Source organism: Anomaloglossus baeobatrachus, chromosome 7 (genome assembly GCF_048569485.1).
Source record: "Anomaloglossus baeobatrachus isolate aAnoBae1 chromosome 7, aAnoBae1.hap1, whole genome shotgun sequence".
Classification (NCBI taxonomy): domain Eukaryota; kingdom Metazoa; phylum Chordata; class Amphibia; order Anura; family Aromobatidae; genus Anomaloglossus; species Anomaloglossus baeobatrachus.
In genome coordinates this window covers 224,893,121-224,919,534 of record NC_134359.1, presented here as the reverse complement: position 1 = coordinate 224,919,534, position 26,414 = coordinate 224,893,121, and the positions used below count along the sequence as shown (strand labels likewise).

At 43.1% G+C, this 26,414-nt stretch overlaps 1 protein-coding gene across 6 annotated transcripts in view; it reads right to left on the bottom strand.

Annotated features, from left to right (window-relative positions):
* Positions 1 to 26,414, bottom strand: part of CLEC16A (C-type lectin domain containing 16A) — a 429,136-nt gene that overhangs the window by 387,951 nt on the left and 14,771 nt on the right. For all 6 annotated transcript variants that reach the window (XM_075317924.1, XM_075317919.1, XM_075317920.1 and 3 more), the window contains exons 4-6: positions 22,375 to 22,523; positions 17,987 to 18,092; positions 2,663 to 2,786 (exon numbers count right to left, since the gene is read on the bottom strand). In XM_075317924.1, the coding sequence (XP_075174039.1) occupies positions 2,663 to 2,786; positions 17,987 to 18,092; positions 22,375 to 22,523 (379 nt within the window). The remainder of the gene's footprint in view (positions 1 to 2,662; positions 2,787 to 17,986; positions 18,093 to 22,374; positions 22,524 to 26,414) is intronic.

Here is a 26,414-nt window from a genome sequence, read left to right as displayed (position 1 = left end):
AGAATTTCAATATTTGCAGATGATACTAAACTCTGCAGGGTAATCAATACATAGGAGGATAATTTTATATTACAGGGAGATTTATGTAAATTGGAGGATTGGGCTGAGAAGTGGCAATTGAAGTTTAATGTAGATAAATGTAAGGTCATGCACTTGGGTAGAGGAAATAACATTTATGATTATGTACTTAATTGTAGAACACTGGGTAAAACAGACACAGAAAAAGACTTGGGTGTATGGGTGGATGGTAAACTTCACTTTAGTGGACAGTGTCAGGCAACTGCTGCCAGGGCTAATAAAATAATGAGATGTATTAAAAGAGGTATAAGTGTTCATGAAAAAAATATAGTTCTACCTCTGTACAAGTCACTAGTGCGACCGCACTTAGAATACTGTGTACAATTCTGGTCACCGATATATAAGAAGGACATAGCTGAACTGGAGAGGGTGCAGAGAAGAGCCACCAAGATTATTAGAGGAATGGGTGGGCTGCAATACCAAGACAGGTTATTAAACTTGGGGTTATTTAGTTTGGAAAAACGAAGGCTTAGGGGGGATCTAATCACAATGTATAAATATATGAGGGGACAGTACAGAGACCTTTCCAAAGATCTTTTTACACCTAGGCCTGCGACTGGAACAGGGGGCATCCGCTACGTCTTGAGGAAAGAAGGTTTAATCATAATCACAGACGAGGATTCTTTACTGTACGAGCAGTGAAACTATGGAACTCTCTGCCGCATGATGTTGTAATGAGTGATTCACTACTAACATTTAAGCAGAGCCTGGACGCCTTTCTTGAAAAATTTAATATTACCAGTTATGTATATTAGATTTTATGACAGGGTATTGATCCAGGGAACTAGTCTGATTGCCGGATGTGGAGTCAGGAAGGACATTTTTTCCCCATTGGAGCTTGTTTGACACATTGGGGTTTTTTTTGCCTTCCTCTGGATCAACATGTTAGGCTACGGGTTGAACTAGATGGACTTAGAGTCTCCCTTCAACCTTAAAAACTATGATACTACTATGATACTATGATCATACGCAATTCTCAATAAATACAGGAGGTAGAACAATATTATTACTAGATGTGTCAGGTTTCAAGACAGGGAGGACCTCACCTTAAAGAATAACAACTTAGTATAATGAATTAGTGGAGAATTTCATGGCTGTCACTCATACAGACAAACATTACATACTACAAGAGGAATGTGCTTTGGCGCTGAAGAAATCAATCCAAAAAATAATGAGTGAGAGATATCAAAACTGTTGCAAAATAAATGTAAAGCAACTGCCTAAGGCCTAAGCCATATGGCGAGAAAATCGGTGCGAGTGGAGTAGTGTGATAAAACATCGCATTCCACTCGGACCAATTTTAGCCTGTGTGCCAGCACCCATGAGCGATTATTTTCTCAGCCCTAATCGGACCGAGAAATAGGGAATATACCGCAGTGAGGTCAATCAGTGAGCGATTTTTCTCTCGCCCCATAGAGTTGAATAGGTGCGAGAGAAAGTCTCGCATTACAGTCGCAGCATGCTGTGATTGTTTTCTCGGTCCGATTAGGGCTGAGAAAATAAATCGCTCATGTGCACTGACACACAGGCTAGAATTGGTCCGAGTGGAATGTGATGTTTTATCGCACTCCACTCGCACCGATCTTCTCGCCTCTTTTCTAGGCCTTAGGCAGGGATTAGCGGTATGCACCCAGAACTGCTTGTGCTACTGGGTGCATATTGGACCTGACAGGTTCCCTTTAAGCGCTTTGCTCAGGAACCCGCCTGAAAAAAGAAAAAAAAAAAAAACCAAAAAAAAAACCGGGACTGTGCACATAACCCTAAAAAGGACAATTCCACAATGCTGCTTATTCACATACATTAGGCTAGGTTCACACTTCCGTTAAATTGTATCAGTCACAATCCGCTGCTCTGGTAAACAACGGAATCCGTTTGGCGGATTCAGTTGTTCCCATAGACTTGTATGAGCGGCGGATTGTGACTGATGATGCGTTGCACCCTCTGCCCGACTGATCAGTCACGGAACAACTGACCGCCGGGTGGAAGGAACGCAGCATGTAACGTTTTTTGAGCAGCGCAATCCGTAGGATTTTGCTGCGCATGCTCACTCTGGCTCCCTGCACACGTAACTAGGATACACATCGGGTTACTAAGCAATGCACTTTGGTTAGTTACCCGATATTTACACTGGTTACGTGTGCAGGGAGCTTGCGCTAAGCGGTGTACGCAGGTAACCAGTGTAAATATCGGGTAACCAAGGAAAAAGTGCTTTGCTTACCTGATATTTACCCTGGCTGTGCAGGGAGCCTGACACTTCACCGCTCAGCTCCGCCCCCTCCCGCACTCCGCATGTATACACACACATACACACTCACACCCACACCCACTCTCACGTCTTGCAGTTCCCGCGGCACTGACATCCTCAGCGCCACGACCCCGCTTGACTCCACCCAACCCGAACTCCACCCCCCCGCACACAACGGAGTCCGACAATGAATTCTGTTCATTGTCATCCGTTGTACAATGCATCAGTCACATGCGTCAAGCGACGCATGTGACTGATGCAAAACAACGGACGTGTGAACCTAGCCTTACCAATGCACACTACAATTTTTACACTACACAAAGAGCCTCATTTACTTACTCTTCGTCGGTCTGGACACACTTATCAAGCTCGATCACATGAATCCCGATGAACCAAACCAGATTCGAAAAATACGGCACAGCGGTTTTATCTCTAATATAGTGTAACATGGGCTGGTTGTTAACTGAAAATAATAATAAAAAACAGAAATATGTTAATATATGAGATTAGCACAGGCAATACATTAAGTATAAAAAAAGAAAACATTTAATTAAACAACAAGCCAATGACCTTGAAAGGTCTGTGTCCATTAAGCTAAAATAAGGTAAAGCCTGTATATTTGTACACTCAGCAGTGGATTTAACGATTATAGCTTATGCCGTAAATGTGTAACAATATTTCCTTTTTTTATTTGCTTACTCCAATTACAAAAATGTTATGGCTGCCACAGCGTGGAGAGGGCTTGTAAATCTATGTTTAGTAATGAGGCCGTTAGCGGCAATTAAAGTAAACAGCAAAAGCAAGGGGCAAAAAAAAATGCGTGTGCGCATAATATACATTAATATTTTTATAATATATATAATATATATATATATATATATATATATACACACACACACACACAAATATGAGTGTATAATATAGATATATATTATATACACACACATACACACACACACACACACACATATATATTATATACACATACATACACACACACACACACACACACACATATACAGTGACAAGTAGTGTTTTGAGCTATTGAATTTCGGGTTCCTTATTTCACCATCTAGCTTTGAGAGTTAGACGACCTTCATTTTATAGACAATCATCTTGGCTATGTCATACATAAATGTGACTTACAACTATTTAGCATATGATTAGTTATGCAGATTCTTCTCAGGTCACTGCATTGTTACGGTTTTGCTCCTGGTGTTTGAAAAATTATTTTCTTCCTGTATTCTACTAATTACAACCTGTTCTCACATTCCGTAATAGCTCAGTGTGTTATTAGGATGATTCCCAAACAAAAGATCACTGGTTCAAATCAAGGAGCAGCCATGAAGAAGACTTCAAGAAAAGAGACATCATCATTCAGCTCATTGATCGCAGTCTCTCCGCCTAGAAAATTGCTAAACTGCATCATGTGAGGCCATGACAGTGGGAAGAATATGAAATGAAGTCCATCCATCCATTCAAAAGCCAAGATGTGGACGTCCAGGCAAAATATCGCAGTCAACAAGTCGGCTCATCACAAGGTCTACCAGTTTTGGTGTGAAAAACTCGGTACTGGAGGTGGCTCGTATGCTTCATAATAGTAAGATCACAGACGTCTATGCAAGCACTGTGTGACGCATGTTACACATGTCTGGAATGGTGGCCTGAAAAAAGATGATGAAGCCTCGACTTTAATATTGTCATAAGAAGCTTTGGTTTAAGTTTGCAAAAAAAAAACCCCAAAAAAAACTAAAAAGTGGATTATAAATGGGGGAGATAAAAGTAAATAGATTAGGCTCTAATTGGTGTAAATGGGTCTGGAAGAAAAAAAAAAGGATAAGGGGCTAGCAGATCGAGAAATTGAAGGAACTGTCAAGTTCAGTATAGAAAGCCCAATTATATATGGGGTTATTTCAGAGCCAAAGGCATTGGATACTTTACAAGGATCAATGGTGGTCTCAATGCGGAGTTATATGCGAGTATACAACCAGATGAGATACTTCATACACACGAGTACTATGGGTATGAAAAGGACAACAGTATTTCAACAGGACAACGACCCAAAGCATACATCAAGATAGGCAAATAAATGGTTCAATGACAATGAAGTAGAGGTGCTGGATTGGCCCCCACAGTCGCCATACCTTAATCAAATTGAACAGTGGTGGTTAGAGTTGAAGAAAAAGTGAGTCGACCAGTATGCACCAACACTGGAAACGTACAGACGAGACATGGGATCAGATTTTGGTTGAGACATGCTTGACACTGATCGAGAAAATGCCCAAAATGATTCAGGCAGCGTTGTAAACCAAAAGATGGATTTACAAAATATTAAAAAAAAAAAAATAAGAATTTTAGATTTTTAGGAGGAAAACAGTAACAATGCAGTGACATAATCTGCATAACTAATCATATGCTAAATAGTTGCAAGTCAAATTTATGATAGCCAAGAGGATTGTCTATAAACTGAAATTAGTCTCACATTCAAAGCTGTAGGGGATGTTGAGATATGGAGCCTGAAAGTCAAACGTTCAAAACATTGTTACCCTTTTGATTGTCGGTGTATAAATATTGTGAAAAAGGAAAATCTAAGCAGAAAACTTCAAGATCATTCCAGTCTTTCAGAGTTCTGATCTGAAATATTTTCTGCTGGATCATTAGGAGAAACGTGAAAAGCATGGGTGCGTGACTTCTGTGGGACTTGCACAAAATGTTTCATTGCTTAACAAAGAGATTAATCAATTTATAATGCCAAGTGATTTTTTTTTAATTAGAAGTAATATTCTAAATGCACTTGCAGCAAGGGACTGAGCAGGTGTAGAACGGGTAAAGGGTTTTTTAGCTGGTCATGTGCCATAAATAACTTTAGAAACCCAGTACATAACATCTTTTTTTATGATGTTATCTACAATTGAAGGGAGGAGTAGAATAAAAGAAAAAGAAAAAAAAACAACAGCATGGAGTCCCCTCTATTTTTGATAACTAGGAAAGGTAAAGCAGACAGCTGGGAGCTGGTATTACCAGGGGGAGGGGGGACGGTTCATGGTCATTTGGCCCTTCCCATCTTAAAAACAGCAGCCTACAGCCGCCCCAGAAGTGGCACATCCATTAGAAGCATCAATTTTGGCACTTTGGTGTGGTGGCAATCAGGGTAATACTTTTGGAGTTTATGTCAGCTGTCAATTGACAGCTGGTGTCAAGCTCAGGGATTAGTAATTGAGAGGCGTCTATCAGACACCCACATTATTAATCCGGCAAGCATAGAGTTAAAAAAAACAAAAAAACCCACAAAAAAATAGTTTCTTTGAATAAAGATTCCACCACACTCCCTTGTTCATCAAGTAATTAATATATTCACCAATTAAAAATAAATCCTCAAAGTTCCAACATAATCCAAAGGTGTAATGTCCTGCAAAGCTCATCGAGACCTATGGCGCTTCGTTCTCAAAACAAGGCTTCCTAGGAACTGATGGGCATCGTTGGACATAAACACCATTGGATTACGTCAAAATTTCAAGGATTTCTTTTTAATTAAGAAACTGGTGAACGAAGGACTGTGGGGGGAGTGTTAACTCAAACAATTTTTTTTATGTGTGTGCGTGTTTTAACTCTACACTTGCCAGGTTAATAGGGAAGTCTAAGATGCTTATCCATTACTAATCCCTGAGCTTGATACCAGCAGTCAATTCACAGCTGACATCAACCCCAAAAAGTATTACACCGATGGCCACCAGATCAGGGCAATCGGTAAGAGTCGGGCAAAGAGCCAGAATTGGCGCATCCTATGGTGCCTATTTTTAGGCTGGGAAGGGGCAAATAACCAAGGCCCGTCAAAGCTTGATAATACCAGCTTGCAGCTGTCTGCTTTACCTGCGATGATTATCAAAAATAGGGGGGACCCCATGTCATTTTTATTTTTATTTATTGCCTATATACATTTGTTTAAAAAGGGCTATTGCACATATTTTACTTCCTTCTGTAGACTCCTAGCCCTCACTATGACCATTTTCTAGGCACTTTACAGCACAGAATATCAGGCCCACGTTGACTTATATGGAGTTAGGGGTCAGGTTCACATCCCGAACCCAATTTTTAATTAAAGTCTGGCTGAATCCGGCCAACCTGAACTTCCACGGATCTGCTCATCCCAAATGGTAGACTTTGAGTACTTGTAATACATAACCCACCCATGCTGTGGTAATAAAACAATCGACTATATTGAGCTTTAATTTATTGTGACCCAATAACTGAACCAAAAGAGATCTCGCCCCTCTCATGAGATGTGTATATCTCAATGCTAATGCCAATAAGGTAGCACTAATTCCACTTCATCTGCCTACCAAATTTATTAAAAGGGACCCATCAAACCTTTTCCATCCAAAATCATTTATAGGACTGTGTAGCACTTTAAAAATTAAGCCAGTTGATCTCTTTATGACACTAAAGTACGGCTTTGACAGAGAGAAATTGTGTTATGAAATTCTGCCCGGGAGCGCAGTGGGGTGTGACGATGCACTTACAGCTCGTCAGCCTCATGCTGTACTTCTGAACTAGCAGCACCCTCCCCTGGCTGACTAACAGCTCGTTTGCTCTGGTAAACTGGCCACTGACCTATCAGTCGACTTGGGCAGGGTGCTGTTAGTTCGGGAATACAGCGGAGGCTAAGAAGCTGTAAGTGCACCGTCACCCACCAACGCACTTCCACAGTGAGCTTCAAAACACGATTTGTCGCTGCTGTAGTAGAACTTTGGGATCATAGATGGATGTATTGGCTTATCTTTTGAAGGTTGCACTCATATTACTATTTGGTGGGAGTGGGTGGGCTTAACATTTCTGACGGGTTTCCTTTAGGTTTTAGTGATTTAATAATGTAATAGATGGCTTATAATAGGTTTCAATGTGAGCACCCGGTAAGTATGTACCACATTACACGTCCTTACTCTCGCCTGATTCAGTTATGAATTACAAAGCTAAAAAGTTTTACATAACCAAGATCCTGAGAGAAGATGAACCGTGATACCGCTAGGAGCCACGTGATCTCCAGGTCATCATCTCACCGGTGATGTATTTATGTTCATGCAAGCTTATTGATAAAGACACATGCACAGGAAAAGCAATGGTAAATGGTTAGCAAACTTACATGACACTGCGATATGGCACATAGGGATCACCAGTGAAGAGAGGGCAAGAAACAAAAAAATAGGGAAAATGATCAGAACCTGGGTCATTAAAGCATCAGATATCAATGTTAGGGCTCCCTCAGATTTACTATAGAAAACAATAAAAGCAAGAGCAAAAGGAGACATAGAAATAAAACTTCCCAATCCAAACGTCAACATTTTAAAGAGAATCTGTTAGCAGGTTTTTGCGATTTAATCTGAAAACAGCATAATGTAGGGGCAGAGACCCAGATTCCAGAGAGGTGTCACTTACTAGGTTGCTTTCTGTAGTTTATATTTAAAAAAAAAATGCAGTTTTATTTGCATCAGATATAGCAGTTCTCTAAATGCTGAGCCCTGTATAACCCCACTCACACCCCTGATTGGCAGCTGTTTGTGTACACTGCATAGGTGAAAAGCTGCCAATCAGTGATGTGATGGGGAGGGGTTACACAGGGCTGATAAATATGAGGACTAAATGGCAGCAGGCTAAATAGTACTACAATCACTATTTAAATCATCAGATTATCAAAACTACAGCAAGCAGCTCAGTAAGTGACACATCTATGGAATCAGGATCTCTGCCCCTATGTTATACTGCTCTCAGATTAGATGGCAAAAACCTGGTGACAGATTGCCTTTTCTTTAAGAGGTGAACATTTGACTTAGGTTTGCAAACATGAAGGAGCCCTGGAAATAACAAGTGCAGTATAACAAGCAGCCGTAGTTTTCTTTCCCTATATAACTACAGGTCATGGCATCATCCTCTTCATCCAAATCGTTGAGAACTTTATCCAATCATTTATTAGAATATTAGTACTTATTGCCCTTTGATTTAGCAGAAAATACCTTTATCAGCAGGCCGTTCACCAATATTTGCAAGGCTCCTGGAAAGCCTTGGAAAACTAGGATATAAAGGCAGGCTATTTTAGGCAAAATTTGCCTTTTATTTATAAAAAAAATAAATAAATTAATTAAAATTAAGTTCTTTTTTTGGGGGCAAACACTTACTTTTCTGAGTCCTTAGAGAAGATGGTTCAGCAAACGTTAATTGTTTTTGAACATGTCCCACCATATCAATATCCAACATCTTAAGTCTACAAGCTGTTTTTTCCTATTAAGTATCTAAAACGTGCGTCAAGGGGAATATTAAAACCTAAGAGTGCTTATAGAGACTACATGTAACCTTTACTTTCAGGACTTCGCCATTTGTGCTGCAGATAACAGCTTTCATGGTCTGCTGTGATTGTGAAGCTGTAGTTCGGTCCTGGTCACTATGTCTACAACCACTAGCTCGTATTCTACTTGCCACCCTTCCCAGTTTATAAGCCAACAAGTCCCATCTGAAGACAACAGTGTACAACTTTATTGAGTAATATACCGGTATATAAAATAAATTCAGCTATATCCACTCTCCTTCTCAACAGGGAGGAAGTAAAGGGCTGCGGTAATTTAACTCTTCTATTCTATTACTATTGACGGACACTGACGTTTCAGCTGGATGACTGGAGGAACGCTTCAAGGGAACCAATCATCAGGATTTTCGTATATGAGCTAAAGCCAGTGCTATACTGGCGCTATTAGGCTGCTTATTTACATACCTGTAGTGGGCAGCTCGGATGTTTAGGCTTTCAAATCCAAGAAAGTAAACTTTAAAAAATCGTCAACTTCTTGAGTGACAATTGCAACTGAGCAGATAATCTCTAGGTGGGTATTCATATGGATTCCCGCCCTGTGCTGCCTGTTCCTCCCTCTCTCTGTTCTCTATGCTAATTTTACTATTCATCTTTTTCGTCACCAAGATGGCGTCGGAGTTGGAGCCTGTGCATAGCGCTTATCTCCTGCACCATCTTTGTGAAGACCATGTTATTCTAGTCTTGTGCCTGAGAGGGCGGCGCATGCGCCCTCGCTTCTTCAGCTCTCATTGTGACCATGGGAACACGCGCGATCACAACAGGAATGGAAAAGAGCTGATCGTAGCAATTAGCTGCAGAAAAACCGGGTGGCCCGGTGTCCTCTTTTGTAGCTAATCGCTACGATCAGCTGTTCTCCACTCCTGTTGTGATCGCGTCTGCTCCCATGGTCACAATGAGAGCTGAAGAAGCGAGGGCGCATGCGTTGCTCTCTCAACCGGAAGAATAGAATAGCAGGGGATAACAAGTTCTTCACAAAGATGGTGCAGGATATAAGCGCTATGCGCAGGCGCCAACTTCCACGCCATCTTAGTGAATAGTAAAATTAGCATACAGAACAGAGAGAGGGAGGAACAGGCGGGGGGGGGGGGCGGGAATCCATATGAATACCCACCCACAGATTATCTGCTCAGTTGCAATTGTCACTCAAGAAGCTGACAATTTTTTAAAGTTTACTATATTGGATTTGAAAGCCTAAACATCCGAGCTGACCACTACAGGTATGTAGAGAATCAGCCTGATAGCGCCAGTATAGCACTGGCTTTAGCTTATATACGAAAATCCTGATTGGTTCCCTTTAAAAACTGTAGTACATAGTGGTTTTAAAACTTTTTCCAGTTAATTCTACTGAAGTCAAATCTACAAAAAAAAAAAAAAAGTTAGACATTCCTAAGAAATGAATGATAAGACAGCTCTCTTTCATTTCTTATCCGGCCTTGCACGACTTACTGCGAGCTGAATTTGTACTACAGTAATGCCTGGCTTTGAGGGTGGTGATTTTCACGGTCACAGAGAACCGTTTCTGTTTAATGCTCTTATGTGAACTTTTGAAATGAAGCACAATGTCCTAATACTTCTTTGGAAGATACTCGACACCATCCCCCAAACTGCAGAATTCGCTATCAAAACACAGCTCACTGCTGCCATCCTGTGGTTACTGCAGAGATTGCAATAAGCACAAATAATCCATGTATTAAAAAAATAAAAATGAACAAAAATCAGTAACTAGAAAGCATATGATGGAAAAAAAAAAAAAAAATTAAGCTAAATTGCACCACCAATAATCCATTTGAGCCCTCATTAGATTTTTTTGGCTTTTTAAAATTGGACATTGCAAAAATAAAAGCCAAAACAGCGTAATTGCATTTTTTTTTTTCACCCGTTAACCCCAGTTGGAATGTATTTTCCGATTTTGTATGATAAGATGAATGGTGCAATTAAAGAAAAAAACTTGTCCAAAAAAAAAAAAAATAAATAATAAGACCCTCCTATTGTAATGTAGCATGTAGATGGAAAAAATAAAATGATGGCTCTTAAAAGAGAGGGGAAAAATAAAAAAAATCGAAAAAATAAACAATTAATGAGCCCTTAAGGGTTTACGTCTCGCGAGCCCAGCAGCTAATCACCGCCGCTTCACTCTACCTGTGTAGAGCCTTATTCACCGCCCCGGCCGAGTTCCATTCTCTCCTGCTGCCACACGACCTTGCACATGCTTTTCTGCCTTCCTCCCGTCCACTGTACATGCTACACAGGGTTCCCGGGAATGCACCTAAAACGCGTGAGCGCACAGCGGCCCTCCTCTTAAAGGGTCGGCATGATATTTCTAGGAAATGCCTTTCAGCCTATGGCTGAGAGGAACTATGTATTTAAGGGACCATCTCATTAGGGGAGGTGCCTGCCCCACACCTTATGATAGTCAGTGTCCTGTCTGTTTACCTAGTTGTCAGGTCCCATTATTCCTGTGTTCGTTACCTATACCTGAGTGTGCCCACTATACTTGTCCGTACCCACCTGTCCAGCCATCCCACCTTTACCGACACCTGTCCAGGGGGTAAGGGGTTGGCTGCCACAGTCACTGCACTGGGAGTGGTACCTTTCATCTGTACCGCCCCGCGTCCTCGGCTGCGGCCACCGAGCTGCTCGGATCCGTGCTCGTGTACTGCGGGTGGTGGCTCGAGCCTCTCACGGACCCGGGGGTCACGTCGCTCTGAAAGGGGGTAGCGGCGGTGCACGCAGGGGTTTTGGGTGGAGTAGGTAAAGTTCGTGATGCCACCCACGGGTTGTGGCGATTGTATGGTGGACATCACCGCTGCTGTGAAGGTACAGGGCTCCCGGGAGCGGTGTAGTGGGCGCAGCTAGGTGTTGACCCCTCCATGGGTAGGGGGTGTTGGTCCCGGGGCCCGAGGGAGGTTGCATGGCGCAGTGTCGCGGTGCAGTGCAGTGCGGTGCCTGATGGCACTGTTGTATTCATGATTAAACCACACAGAGTCACTGGTAAACCACATTCGGTGAAGATCGGTGCCCGCAGCCGGCTGCGTGAGTCCCCAATAAGGGTGGTGATGTCACCTTTCTCCTGCACCTCTAATTGTGTGTTTTGACTCCAATGCTTCAGCAACGGTAGTCCGCTCCCCAACTTTTAGATGCCGGAGGAGCCCCTTTTGCCCGCAGGCGCCGGCCCGTGGATCTCTGGCCCTTGGCGGTGGCTCTTATCCGGAATCGGTGGGCTTTTGCTGTCAATCGCGACTTTGGGTGGGAATGAACCCCTGAGGTCCAGACCGCAATCAGTGAATTTGACTACACCTAGTGGCTTCTAGGCTAGTTCGGGGTCTGAGTACCCTGCCTGGTGCTCCGGTAAACAAGTTAGCTCCCCGGTTCAGGTCTGGCAGGCCACCACCCGGTCACGGTCCCTACGGTTCCGCAGTTCTGTCCTCCCGGACTCCTGCAGGCGGCCACCACCGTCTGCCTGCCTAACTGATCGGTGGTCCTAGGCCCCTTACAGAACTGTACTCCTCTAGCTCCTCTCCCTAACCTCTCCAAACTTCATCTCCTAGTATTTCCTGCCTCAGGCCAGCAGACTCCTCAAGGGGTGTGTCTATCCGCCTGACTCCGCCCACCTGGTGTGCCTGTCTGACTCTGAGGGAGGCAATCAGGTCTTTGTTGACTGATGGTACCTTACTGGGGTGGGGGGGTGTGTGTAGTGACCTGTGACCCCTGGGGGTCGAGGGCGTCACACATCCGCCTATCGGTGGGTACTTAGTCAAACCACTCCTACTAAAAGGGTAAGCTCGGGTCCCCCCTGTGGTCCAGTAGGTCCACTAATCCCGCTCGCTGCCCCCCCACCAGATGCAAGCTTTATAATCCTGCCTTCAGACAAACAAGTAATCAAGAGAATTGGTAGCTCTGGCTGGCTACTCACTTCCTATTGATTTTTGAGAAGTCCAAAAGACGGGTGCAGCGATGAGATGGAAAAAACAGAGCGCGCAAAACAGAGCGCGCAAAACAGAGCGAAAAAGATGGCACTGCTGGAACGGTGCTGGCATTGGATTGGAGTACACGCTTTATTTTAAATAAAGGCCACATGGGGAATGAGAAAGGGGTTGTCTCAGAGATAAACAACCTCTTTAATTTGCAATCCACTCTGAGCTGGGGGAAGGAGACTCTCTGCATTGATGTCTACTGTACACAGGTCAGCACACAGAGGGATTCCTGCTCTTCTTTAGCACAGAGAGATAAGCACCAGCAGCATGGAAGATATTATACAGCAGTGCTGATCTGTCTGGGATTTATAGGGATTTAGAATGAAAATTACTTTGACTTTTGAACCAGCCATTTAAAATGTTTGGCCACGCCATGGGTGTTCCTTTACACAGTTTAAGGGTAAGTTCACAAAGTGCGTTTTTCGCGGCGTTTTTGCGCAGTTTTCGGGTGCGTTTTTGCTCAGAAAACTGCATGACTTTGCTTCCCCAGCAAAGTCTATGAGTTTTCATTTTTGCTGTCTGCACACAGCGTTTTTTTTCAGCTGCGTTTTTGTGGTGGCACAAAAACGCAGCATGTCAATTATTCCCGCGTTTTTCACTGCGCTTTTCATCCATTGAGTGCAATGGGATGTTGAAAGACGCAATGAGAAACGCAAATAGCTGCGTTTTGGTGCGTTTCTAAGAAAAAAAAAAAACGCAGCTATAAACGCAGGAGGTGGGTAGTAAAGTGACATGTACAGGAAGAGGATTCCTTCTGTCAGTAAATACAGAAGCGTGAATCCTCCCGGTACCGTCACCACCTCTTCCACCTCCCGTCCTGTGCATGTATGCTGTCGTGTGGCGCCATGTCTGGGCGGGAGGTGGAAGCGGCTGCGAAAACAAAAGTGAACAGTAGAAAAAAAAAAAGTTATACTCACCTGTCTGCAGCCTCCCGGTGCCATGCCCGCTCCCATCTCCTCTCACGGTACCGCCGCTCCGGCTGTGTGCAGACGGCTGGGGCACCTCCGATAGATGCAGGACCTGGCGATGGATCACCTGATGCAGTCACCTGACGCCTCAGGTGATCGTAAGTATCGCGGTGACGCGGGCGCCCGGCCGGTTTAAGCTATCAGCGGATGCGTCAGGAGACTTCATCCCTGATTACCGACAGCTGCTGCAGCGATCGGACAGGATCAGACTCCCGCCCCATCGCTCCAGGAGCTGCCGGTAATCAGCACATAAGTGAGTATTTTTTTTTATTTATTTTTTTTGCACCGATGCATCTGCTGATTGTATAATCGGCTTTTATACAATCAGCTGATGTGTGATGTGTTTCAGCCCCTAGAACCTGACACATCATCTGTTCGCTTTGCCTTCCAGCAAACCGATCAGATGATATTGGATCCGGATTGGACGGCGCGGGACCCTTGACCCAGGATTACTGCGGAGGGGGGTTCTTTATTTCAATAAAGATGGAGTCACTAATTGTGTTGTGTTTTATTTCTAATAAAAATATTTTTCTGTGTGTTGTGTTTTTTTATCTTTACTAGAAATTCATGGTGGCCATGTCTAATATTGGCGTGACACCATGAATTTCGGGCTTAGGGCCAGCTATACAGCTAGCCCTAACCCCATTATTACCCAGCGAGCCACCCGGCATCAGGGCAGCTGGAAGAGTTGGATACAGCGCCAGAAGATGGCGCTTCTATGAAAGCGCCATTTTCTGGGGTGGCTGCGGGACTGCAATTCACAGCGGGGGTGCCCAGAAAGCATGGGCACCCTGCACTGTGGATTCCAATCCCCAGCTGCCTAGTTGTACCCGGCTGGACTCAAAAATTGGGCGAAGCTCACGTCATTTTTTTTTTAAATTATTTCATGAAATTCATGAAATAATTAAAAAAAAAAAAAAAAGGGCTTTCCTATATTTTTGGTTCCCAGCCGGGTACAAATAGGCAGCTGGGGGTTGGGGGCAGCCCGTACCTGCCTGCTGTACCCGGCTAGCATACAAAAATATGGCGAAGCCCACGTCATTTTTTTTTTGTTTGGAGGGGCAAAGAAATCCTGCATACAGTCCTGGAAGGAGGATGCTGAGCCTTATAGTTCGACAGCTGCTGTCTGCTCTCCTGCATACACTATTGGATGGAGGATGCTGAGCCTTGTAGTTCGACAGCTGCTGTCTGCTCTCCTGCATACACTATTGGATGGAGGATGCTGAGCCTTGTAGGTCTGCTCCCCCTGACTCTCCCTCAAGCATACAGTCCTGAATGGAGCATGCTGAGCCTTGTAATTCTGCAGCTGCTGTCTGCTCTCCTGCATACACTATTGGATGGAGTATGCTGAGCCTTGTAGTTCTGAAGCTGTCTGCTCTTCTGCATACACTAGTGGAGAATGAAGAACACATTGAAGAAGGAAATTACATCAGACCTTTTTTTTTTTTGTTCACTGATAAAAAACGCATAAAGACGCAGTGAGCAAAAACGCAGCAAAACGCAGCAAAAAAACGCACCAAATCGCGTGCGGTTTTTGCCGCGTTTTTTTGACGCGGATGCGTTTTTGTGCGGTTTTTGCCGCAAAAAATGCACAAAAACGCAGCGTCAAAAAAACGCAGTGTGTGAACCTAGCCTAAACGTTACAAAAGTTTATGGACTATCAATAGAGTAAGTGACAATATCAAGATCAGTAGGGGTCTGACCACCAAGACCACAACTGGTCTACAGAATAAGGCACTTTTGCCCCTGTCTGAATGGTTTTGCAGCGCATATGTAAATGGATCCAAAATCTTTGTCTTGAGTGAAGTGGAACAATCAATATGATGTGAATAAATGTCTAAGAAGTAGAAATTTACCTTTCCCTGAGATTCATGATGATTACTTACCTTACATGGATACTTATGAACACAATAAATCAGAAGGGAGCTGACATTTTTGTCTGGCTGATATATATTTTTTCACAGTAATAATACACTCAACAAATGCTGCAGATTCTCTATTTGGTCTTGTCAAAAAATCTCCAGAAAAATACAGTTATAGCAAAGTGGATGGGTGATCCACAAGTCTTATCCGCAGGCTGCAGAAGGGCCACATGTTATTGACCTGCGTTGCAGATGCTAAGTCTGCATTTTTCTCTGCACAGATTTCACTCTTTTGCAAGGTGTGGAGTGAAATCTGCTGAATTAGTGAGCTAAGCTGCAACATATTCCTCTTTGTCTTGTGTGAATTCCTTACAGTCAATCAGCAATGGAAATGCTATACACAAAAATGTGCCATGTACCTCTTTGTAGCCGCCATCACCCTTGGTGGTACGTGGAGCATCGCTAATAGAATCACTCATTTATGCAGAAAACTTATATGTAACTCCTTCATTTTATGATTAAAATACCATAGTTAACGTGAACATAAGCTCCGGATTGATGGAGAATAGACTTATGAAGGGCATAACCAAGAGTGCTAAAAGGGAATCTGTCATCATGTCTTTGATATGTAATCTGAGATCAGCACAATGTAGGGGCAGATTCCAGGGAGGAGTCACTTGTTGATCTACATAAAGACAAAAAATACTGACTACACTCCTCGACCTTACGTGTCAACAGGTGCATAACTGAACATGAGATAAAATACAAAAAGACAGTTTGCACTCTGATAATGCTAAAGTATGGAAACCATGAACGTGTGAACATGGACCTGCATTACTGCTAAGGAAAATCTAAGAAAAATGAGATGAGATATTTAGCATATATAAATGGCCATTTGTATATCTGCCCAGCTGCCCCTTCACGGCATATCTCGTAACTGGGTACCTAAGGCTATGCTGAAGCCTCTCTCTAGGTTAAAAACCTCCTGTGTATGGGCACGTAGGAACCTGCTATATAGGATAAGATGACCTGTGGCAACTGGGGGAAGGGTGCACGGTCAGAAGGTATGACCCTCTTCATATAGACAAAAAAGACTAACACTTAACTGAACATTCATGGTTTCCATACTTTAGCATTATCAGAGTGCAAACTGTCTTTTTGTATTTTATGTCATGTTCAGTTATGCACCTGTACACAGGAGTGCAGTCAGTCTTTTTTGTCTATTTGAAGAGGGTCATACCTTCTGACCGTGCACCCCTCCCCCACTTGCCACAGGTAATCTTATCCTATATAACAGGTTCCTACGTGCCCATACACAGGAGGTTTTTAACCTAGAGAGAGGCTTCAGCATAGCGTTAGGGACCCAGTTACGAGATATGCCGTGACGTGGCAACTGGGCAGATATACAAATGGCCATTTATATATGCTAAATATCTCATTTTTCTCAGATTTTCCTTAGCAGTAATGCAGGTCCATGTTCACACGTTCATGGTTTCCATACTTTAGCATTATCAGAGTGCAAACTGTCTTTTTGTACTTGTTGATCTACAGCCTGTTATTTTAATAAAAATAAGTGTTCTCTGCTGCATATCGAGCAGTGCTCTGAATGCTGAGCCCTATATGACCCACCCACACCACCGATTGGCAGTATTTTGTGTACACTGCGCAGAAATCTGCTAATCCATGGTGGGAGTTATACAGAGGAGGAGGACCACATAGCACAACACAACTAGTCCTGTAGTCATAATATCCTGCTGAAAAACACTGACTTTATTGGAACATTAAAACACAGCCTATTTAGGTGATGCATCGTTGGAATCAGGGTCTCAATCTTGTTCTGTTATCAGATTACATAGCAAAAACTTGCTAACTGATTTTCTTTAAACTGGCCATTTACACTAGATAATGGTCAGCAAAACAATTGTTTTCCTGAGACCCCCATACACAGGAATAATCAGTTTGGACAATTGCTCCAGCATTCTGTATGAGAGAGCCTCTGTCAAACTTTTCTGGCAGGGACTTATCTCCGCACCTAACAAAAGGGTCAGTCATTGAAATTCCAACAGGTCAGATACTTCCCTTCCCCGACATCATTTATAGGGAGAGTTCTGAGGCCAACTAGACGATAGGTTGGACCTGCCAAAATCTGCAGATTCAGCGAACTTCTACCTAATGTGTATGAGGGCCATTAATCTGCCCAAGTGACTGAGGGCAGAGCTTAATAATAGGTTGAGCGACACAAAAGACTACAGTGGCAGTTGTCCCACTAGCAAAAAGTTTTGGGGCACCTATCAATATTGGAAAAATAGTCAGTCAATGGTAATAGTCAAAGTCTTCAGTTTATTGAGCTGGATATTTCAGTGACCCGATGTTGCCACAGAGTCGCCTCAGTCATGTAGTGATGAGTATTTCATCCCAATATGCTAGGGTAGTAACCCAGGGCATCAGAAAATCTTTCTATACGTGAGGACCTCACCACAACTCAGCAGATGAAACATTCTCACCTTTGTATATATTTAATGTGATGTTCCTCACGGCTACTCGCACCATGTGCTCCGGATGGTTAAAGAACTTAATGGCTTCAGTGTAAAGAGCAAAATCATTGGTGTGCTGGAGAGAAAAAACAAGTATTACTACATCACAGATAGCCCAAGGAACATTCAGAGACTGCATTTTTGAGAAATTTAACTTGAATAAGAAAAGTGTAAAATGAATAAAAAAAAAAAATAAAATAATAATAATAATAATAATAATAATAATAATAATAATAATATAAAAAAAAAAAAAAAGTGTACAGCTTGTATAATAGTGTAAATGTGATGCCCTCTAAATAACTCAAACACTGAAACCTCAATCTATACCCTCAATGAGGGTTATTATAATAAACACAATTTGCCCAAAGGGCAACTAGAGGTATCCTAACTAAAGATTGCTAAAACTTAAATTTTATTTCTATATACTCATAACAGATCAATTTAAAAAGTAATGGCGAGCAGAGCAGTCTAATACATATAATCAATCATGTGTCTGGCTGCGGACCAGACAACACAAGCTAGTGCACAAATGTCCTACAATGTCAACAGATTATTGTTGCCCTACTCTGCCTATAAAAAGCCAACAGCCTCCCAAACATGTTTCACCATGTCTGGCTTCATCAAGGGGCTGAGGCTATACTTTCATCATATGAACAGCACTGGGGCCCACTGGTCCATTGCCCAGCAAAGATGCTCCCTGCCCCATGCAAGACTATGATGCCTGTGCCTGGTGGTGTGGTCAGCTCCCTTAAAAAGGTTTCTGGAGTGGTGTGGCATTCATCATCCGGTTCTGAAGGGCATTGTTCACAATGAAGCAGTCATCAGTGTGGGATGTGGCCAAAGGACATCTACTTCTATGCCTCTCTGTGACTCTTCCAGTCTCTCTGTATCTCTGTTGCAACCTGCTGACGACACCAACACTGTAAGCTCAGTGGCCACTTCCATCTGAGAACATCCAGTTTGATGCTTCACAATAGCGAGGTAGTGTTGATCAGTTGTTAGGTGTCATTTTGGTCTCATGATAAAAATGTGAACACCATGATGATGAAGACTGTTTAAACACTAATTCTAATTGAACCCAAAATTTATTGGGCGATTCATGGATCAAACATCTGTTGTGAATTTTACCATTAAGCTCATGTTAGAGAGAACAGCAAGTTGTGCAAAAAGTACTGAAACATTGAACAGTTGGACATATGCATTCTAAAGATTACAGAAGATCACATCAAGTTCACCTGAAAAGATAAGAGGACATTTTAGGATCATCATAAAACATCACTCGAAAACCAAATATCCTTTTTGGGAGCAGTATATGTTGCGCCCCTGAGGCTCAGGTCGCCACATGGTACTGCACCCCTCTTAGGGTGTTGTGCCGATCATGGATCCAAAAGGAGGTCGGTACCGGTTTCATCAACCACAATTACATACACACACACATATGGGTTGCCCCTTCCCTACTGGAGACTGGGCTGGGGTCGGGTATAAAAGGGGTTTCCAACAGTGTGGCATTTACAGGATGCCATCACAACAGGGGCCCCAATCCACTAGCTTAGGACCTGGGTAGGAGCGGCCACCAGGGGGAGTTAGGAGTCACACACATAGTTTACAATTTTCAGGGAGGTCTCCAGCAGCAGTGACAGTGAGCAGACGTCTTTTCCGGTAGCTCCTGTGAGACGTAGGAGTTTAAAAGTCGCTGAGGAGGATACCATGTCAGTTCCCTTGGGACCAGCGCAGTTCACAGTGCAGCACCCTAGGGTGGTGTAATTCCACGTTGCATCACGGTCGGACTCAAGGGGATCCCCGCTACTGGCATAGGGAACAGTACTCTACCTAGTACGGAAGGGACTCCAAGTGCTTCAAGCCACAGGGACCCACATTAAAAAGCGCAGTGAGGAAGGGTCCGCAGACTACCGGACCGGTTCTGACCTCCCACAGATTCAAGATCGACCTGAGCCCATCATGGCAGTGATAAGTGTGACCGGGCTGGCAGATGAGGTTGTGAGTAAACTACATCCTGAACCCGCAGAGACTGTGTTGGCTCGTCCTTACCAGCGCCGCCGCCCAGCGCTTAGGCGCCAACGGCCATTGCACCACTTTCAACCCTCATCATCCACCCAGGGCCCGCTCCGCCTGTGGGCAGCGACACCATCCCAGCTGCTATAACACCAGCCCCAGCGAGGAACCCAGCAGCTATTCCCTGGCCACATACCACAGGTGGCGTCACGACAAAGTTTCCCCAATACCCCACTTCCCGCACCATTTAACTGTATGCCTCGGGGCAACAGGACCGGGCAAGGCCACCCCGTGACAACGCCTGACCCGACCCGAAACAGCCCGGCGACGAGTAGGTTAACCACCTGCCTCGTGGGGTGCTGCACATATGTATGCATAACTCACACACACACACACACACACACACACACACTATATAATATAGACCCATTTCACCAAATGGTTGGTGCCTGTTTTTTCCCACCTGGACCCGCAAGCTTTTTGAAAGTGGGTATCTATTTTAAAAAAGGGCCTGACCTCCTGTGACTCACCAAAAACAAAATGATTGAGTCATAAAAGTGGCACTGATTATTACAAACATCTCCAAAAATGGAGAACATTTCTGTCTCTGGCACATGTCAGATGAAACATGCTCTAAATTCATGAATAGGTGCACGCATCTCCTCTTACTCTGGAAGAGATTAAGACTGGCATGCAAAATCATGATGAATTGGCCCTTATGTTTTTTTAGACAGTTTTTGCATTTTGATGGTCAATTTACAAAAAAAAAATTAAAAAAAAAAAAAAAAAATTGTCTAGAAACCGGAGAAAAAGAAGAAAGGCTTAGTAGAATCCTACAATGCACCAAATTTGTTAATGGCAAGAGCTGATATTTTGGCTCAAAAATTGAGTATGGTATCCAAGAGATGGTGGAAGTAAGAGAAAAGTGTCTAACATGTAAAAAAAAAAAAAAAAATCTATGGTCTGGATTTTGTTTTCTAAACAGACATTGGAGTAAAAAAAAAAAAAAATGCAATCATTAAGATTTTCATTAACATTTCTTTATATGTCACCTTAACAACACCTCCAGAATCCGACCATTTCTCACTTTCGAAACTGCAAAAACCCTTATTGTCGCTCTTATTCATTTTCACCTGGATTACTGCAACGTTTTACTGATTGGTCTCCCTCTGACCAAACTTTGTCCTCTCCAATCCATCTTGAATGCAGCAGTCAGGGTCATATTCCTGTCCAGCCACTTCACCGATACCTCCACCCTGTGCCAGTCACTACACTGGCTACCCATCAGCTACAGAACACAATACAAACTCATATACCTCACCCACAAAGCTCTCCACAGCTCTGCAACACCATATATATCTCATCCCTATCATCCTACCCGCCCCCTCCGCTCCGCAAATGATCTTAGACTAACATACTCTATAATACGAACCTCACACCTTCATTTCCAAGACTTCTCTCGTACCGCGCCAGTTTTCTGGAATGCACTACCCCAAAGAATGCGACTAATATCCAGCCCCCAAGTTTTTAAGCGTACATTAAAAACACATCTCTTCAGACAAGCTTATCAGCATAACTTACTAACCTAACTCTCTCTTGTCTCACCTTCTAAATGCTATTCATAACTTTTCTCTCCTATTTCTGTCCTCACGTCCTACATACACCTAAGAGCACGTAAGAGCACCCAAAAGGTTACTGTCTATTGACCAGATCATTCATCTCTATATGAAACCAATAAACTAGCATAACGATGGCCGGCCAGATCTACAAGTGTGCTTCACCTTTTGTGTCCCCCTTCTCCCCCATAGATTGTAAGCTTTCAAGCAGGGCCCTCATCCTACTGTAGCTGCTGAATTATGTGCCATTTTGTTTTGTTTTTGTCTATACAAGTGCCACCGGATTGTAAAGTGCTGCGGAATATGTTGGTGCTATATAAACATTATTATTATTATTATTATTATTATTAAATGGACATAACAGCAAACCAGGGATTTGAGTTCTTGAGTCTGCACTACGGAAAGTGAGACCTTGCTGCCCTCTTGTGGTAGTGAATTGTAATTCAGGCAGCAACAACGAAACCAAAGTCCATGTCATTCATAAAATACGAACTGTAGTCAGATGTGAGTAAATAAATACAAATACAAGACAAATCTATATAAGTAAATCGGTGTGGCCGTTGGCAGGAGGCCATAATTTGGCCGTGTGGTTTAACCCTTGCTGCATTATAGAGTATGGCTGAACAATCGTTGCGCCGTCACCTTGAAACATGACTTAGATGCAGGAACTATGGGACTTCTATTCAATTATGTGGTAGAAATAGTTAAATTTACTCCTGCGCTCCTCACCTCGTTGTAAAAGAAGTGGACAGTATGGCTGTTGAGCTTTACGGAGAGCGTTTTCAGGAAGCAGATATAGTAACCCATAATCTCCTCATCAGAAAAATCAAACTTGTGGACGATGATGGAGTTCACATGATTATTGGACAGCAGATAATCTGGAGGCAGAAAGAGAGAGGAGAGAGTTCATATCAATTTACTGAAGAGTCAGCAAGAAGCATAGACAGCATATGTGAAGCAAGACTTTGCCGACAACTTCCATGTGCTCGGCTTTTATAACCTGTCAATATTATACGATGCTGAAACTACAGGTGCTGTATACTCTATAGACTTGGGAGCAGATTTACTAGTCCCATCTGATGGATAGACAGCATAAATTTGCACTAGACACACATACAATGCTCTGCATTTATCACACTACCTCATCCTGGATAATTTTTAGACTGTATGATCTACATTTATATTACCCTGTCACTTAGCGTACATTTAGACCACTGTTCAGGCAATTTGTTTTTTTTCTTTTACATTTTCAAAGTTAAGCGTTCCTTTAACTAATACATATTTATCAGAGATGAGCATTTTGATTCCCCCTGTACCCATTGGTGGACACAGCAGGAAAAGTAATTGAGCCTTTTGCAGTCCAATAGCTCATCATAATACACAATAATACCTACTTTAGGGTTGGAAATTGGTCCAGTTACCTCTTGGGCCCTTATAGGGTGCATAAACCAAAGAGACTAATTTACCTAAAAATTCATTTTATTCACATATATGCCACAAACAGAGTACACATATTAAAACAGTGATGAGAAGAAAGGTGGGATATATGTGAATAAAATTAATTTTTAGGTTGTGGCATATATGTGTACTCTGTTTGTGGCATATATGTGAATAAAATAAATTTTTAGGTCCCGCCCCATAGATACTCTATGACATCTACCGACAGAAATCAATTTTTGGTGTCATACTATTTCTGTGGGTCTGATCTTGGGTGTTTCACCTTACCCACTTCTATTTAGACACATGGTATCTCTCTGAGTGTGAGTGGAGGGTCATTATAGGACTCAAGTCGACGAGGAACGGGGGCGTCAATAAACTTTAGGACGCCGACCCCTGTATGACAGGAAGGGTGAGGATTAGAGGATATTGATTCCCACCTTTCTTCTCATCACTGTTTTAATATGTGTACTCTGTTTGTGGCATATATGTGAATAAAATTAATTTTTAGGTAATTTAGTCTCTTTGGTTTATGAATAATTAATTTACCTTGATATCTAATTCGGTTTATGGTTCAGCCCTTATAGGGTGCACAGGTTGCACCCGGGTCTCCACCCACATACAGTCAGCCATAAACAGATCACTTCCGGGGGCGGGTTTTTCTTTATTTGCTGCACACTACATCCGATCACGCTGTTGTTACCCCCAGTGCAAGCCGATCAAACACAGCAAGCGGCTCACACTGGGCCAAGCACATAATCTATCTGAGCACAGAGATGCTCGCGTGAGTGGTCTACATACATAAAGCCCCCGAATTCCAAACGCAAACTCGAGTTTTTCTAAAGTCTGTGTTCGGACCGAACAACAAACCTTGGGTTCGCTCCTCTTTAATCTCCATTAATCCACTGTAATGCTAATCCTGACACATTTGCTCATTGTTGATGCATCCCTAAATTTTTGATCCTCCCCTGGCTTTAACTAAAAAGGCATAAGAAATGATTTTAAAAAAATTGCATAAAATCGCTCTATTCAAGGAAATGTGAAATTACACTTAAGTGTGTAAACATGTAAAAAAAAAAAAAAGTGCAGAAAAAAAAAAAGTAGACGTTAGGCTGGTTTCACATATCTGACAGTCAAGTGACAGACCAGAGAGGAACTTTAATTCTATTGTGTAAAGCTCCTTGCCTAGGTTGCGGACCCCCATAGAATCTGAGGGGGTGCATCGCTGGACCCGGCCAGGTTCTATGACCCAATGTTTCTGCTGGAAGCCTGCAAAAGCACAGTTCAGACCATTACCACGTCCATGCTGCTGGTCCGAACTGTCAGTCTTCAGGAGATCACCAATTCTGGAGCAGTAATCCTTTTGGATTCACTTTACAATGACATGCAATAATTACATCTGTTATTTTTATTGCAGGCAGTACAATTGTGACAACATATACAAATATGTATATAAAGTGGTATGATACCTGAAGGTAACAACATCTAAGGAGGCTATTATACCGTTTAAATCTTCTGATTAACTCCATCCGCTACCAGATTGCAGAGAAACGCGTCGAGATCGAGATTCTTTTGATATGAATATTTAGAATGTCTCAGAGCACCATTCAATGAAAAATGACAAATAAGTGACAATCTATTATCAACCCTTATAATATTTGTCCATAATAATAGAGAGATCCCGGTAAAAAGTGATAGATAGGGATTATAGGGCATACAAGGGTGAGCCGCCGAGGAATGGCGGCATCAAAAAAATGAGGATGTACTCCATTGCTAAGTAGGAGCAAGTGGACTAAGGGAGAGTTTAGTGTAAGAAAAATATATACAAACTGGTACCCTATGCTTAGGTTCCTATGAAATGAAGTATGAAGTAATGTTGTACATCTTCTACTTGTTTATGCATATTTGGGAAATAGGTATTCGTGTGCACTGAGATTTTGAGTGGTTGGTTGTGTACAATATTTTTTCCATGAGACCCAATTGACGATACCTGAGCAAGGAAAGTGAGGGTGAGGAAAAAAAAAAAAGAGCCGCCGAAGAATGGGGGCATCGGTTAAGTAAGGATGTACTCCATTGGCAGGTAGAAATATATTCCATAAGGGTGAGAAAAAGAAAGAAAAGCCCCTTTCCTCTCTATTGTATTAACTATCTAGAGCAGGGGTGGGGAACCTCCGTATACGGCCTACCATGCCCTTTTATGCGGCCCCCGGGCAGATTCCCGAGGGCGGCAGTGCTCGAGCCGCTACCACCATCCGGCCCTTTAAATCCACACATGTGCTGCTGTGCTTACCAATGCGTTCTCCCGCTGGCCAGTGCCAGCGAGAGAGGACTTACTTTGTGGGCGGGTTTAGTGCTCTGCGTTGCCCGCCCCCCGGCCCTCTGAGCTGCGTGCCCGCCCCCCGGCCCTCAGAGTTGTGTGTCCGGTACCTGCTCTCCGGTGCAGTGAGTCCGGCGCTGCTGTGTGTTCAGCGCCAGCCCTCTGTTGCTGTGTGCCTGTGTATATTTGTAATGTCCAGTGCTTTATGGCCTCCCTCCCCTTGGTGCTGTGTGCCCCCCAATGCTGTTTATCACCCCAGGTTTGTGTGTCCCTCCTCCCCCCCCACTGATGTCAGGGCTCAGCAAGTGATATCTGTGCCCCCCCAGTGGTGCCTGCGCCCAGCCCCTCTTGTGTGGTGCCTGAACCCCAGCCCCTCTTGTGATGTATAAGTCACAGGAGACGCTGAAGACATGCACATCACAGGAGGGGCTGGGGGGCACACACATCACAGGAGGGGCTGAGGGCACATACATGTTCCCAGCCCCTTGTGTGATGTATGTGCCCCCAGTGTCTCCTGTGATGTATATACAGCAGTCCTAGGGTCTCCTATGTGATATATGTACCTCCAGTGTCTCATGTGATGTATATAGAGCATTTGTTATGTGATGTATATGATTTACCAATCTTATCACAAACAGTTGACTGCGCTCCAGACCCAGACAAAAATGAAAAAGAAGTTGTGAGAAGAATCATGATTGGTATCATCAAACATCACAGCCGCACCAAAGAGAAGCCGCTCCAGCCGCCACAGTAGGGGTAAGTAAATTAATTATTTGACCAAATATAGAAGGGTCATTTTCACATTGATAATTTTGTGCGGCCCCCGAAGGTTGGTAGAAACTTCCAAATGGCCCCCGGCTGAAAAATGGTTCCCCACCCCTGATCTAGAGTACTAACAAAGAAATCCTCATCTCACTTTTTCTAGTGGTATCATAGAATTTGGTTGGGGAATTTATAGCAACCTTCCCAGTGTGAAATAATTTTAGTTTTTCTTAGTTTTGGTTTGATTGTTTAA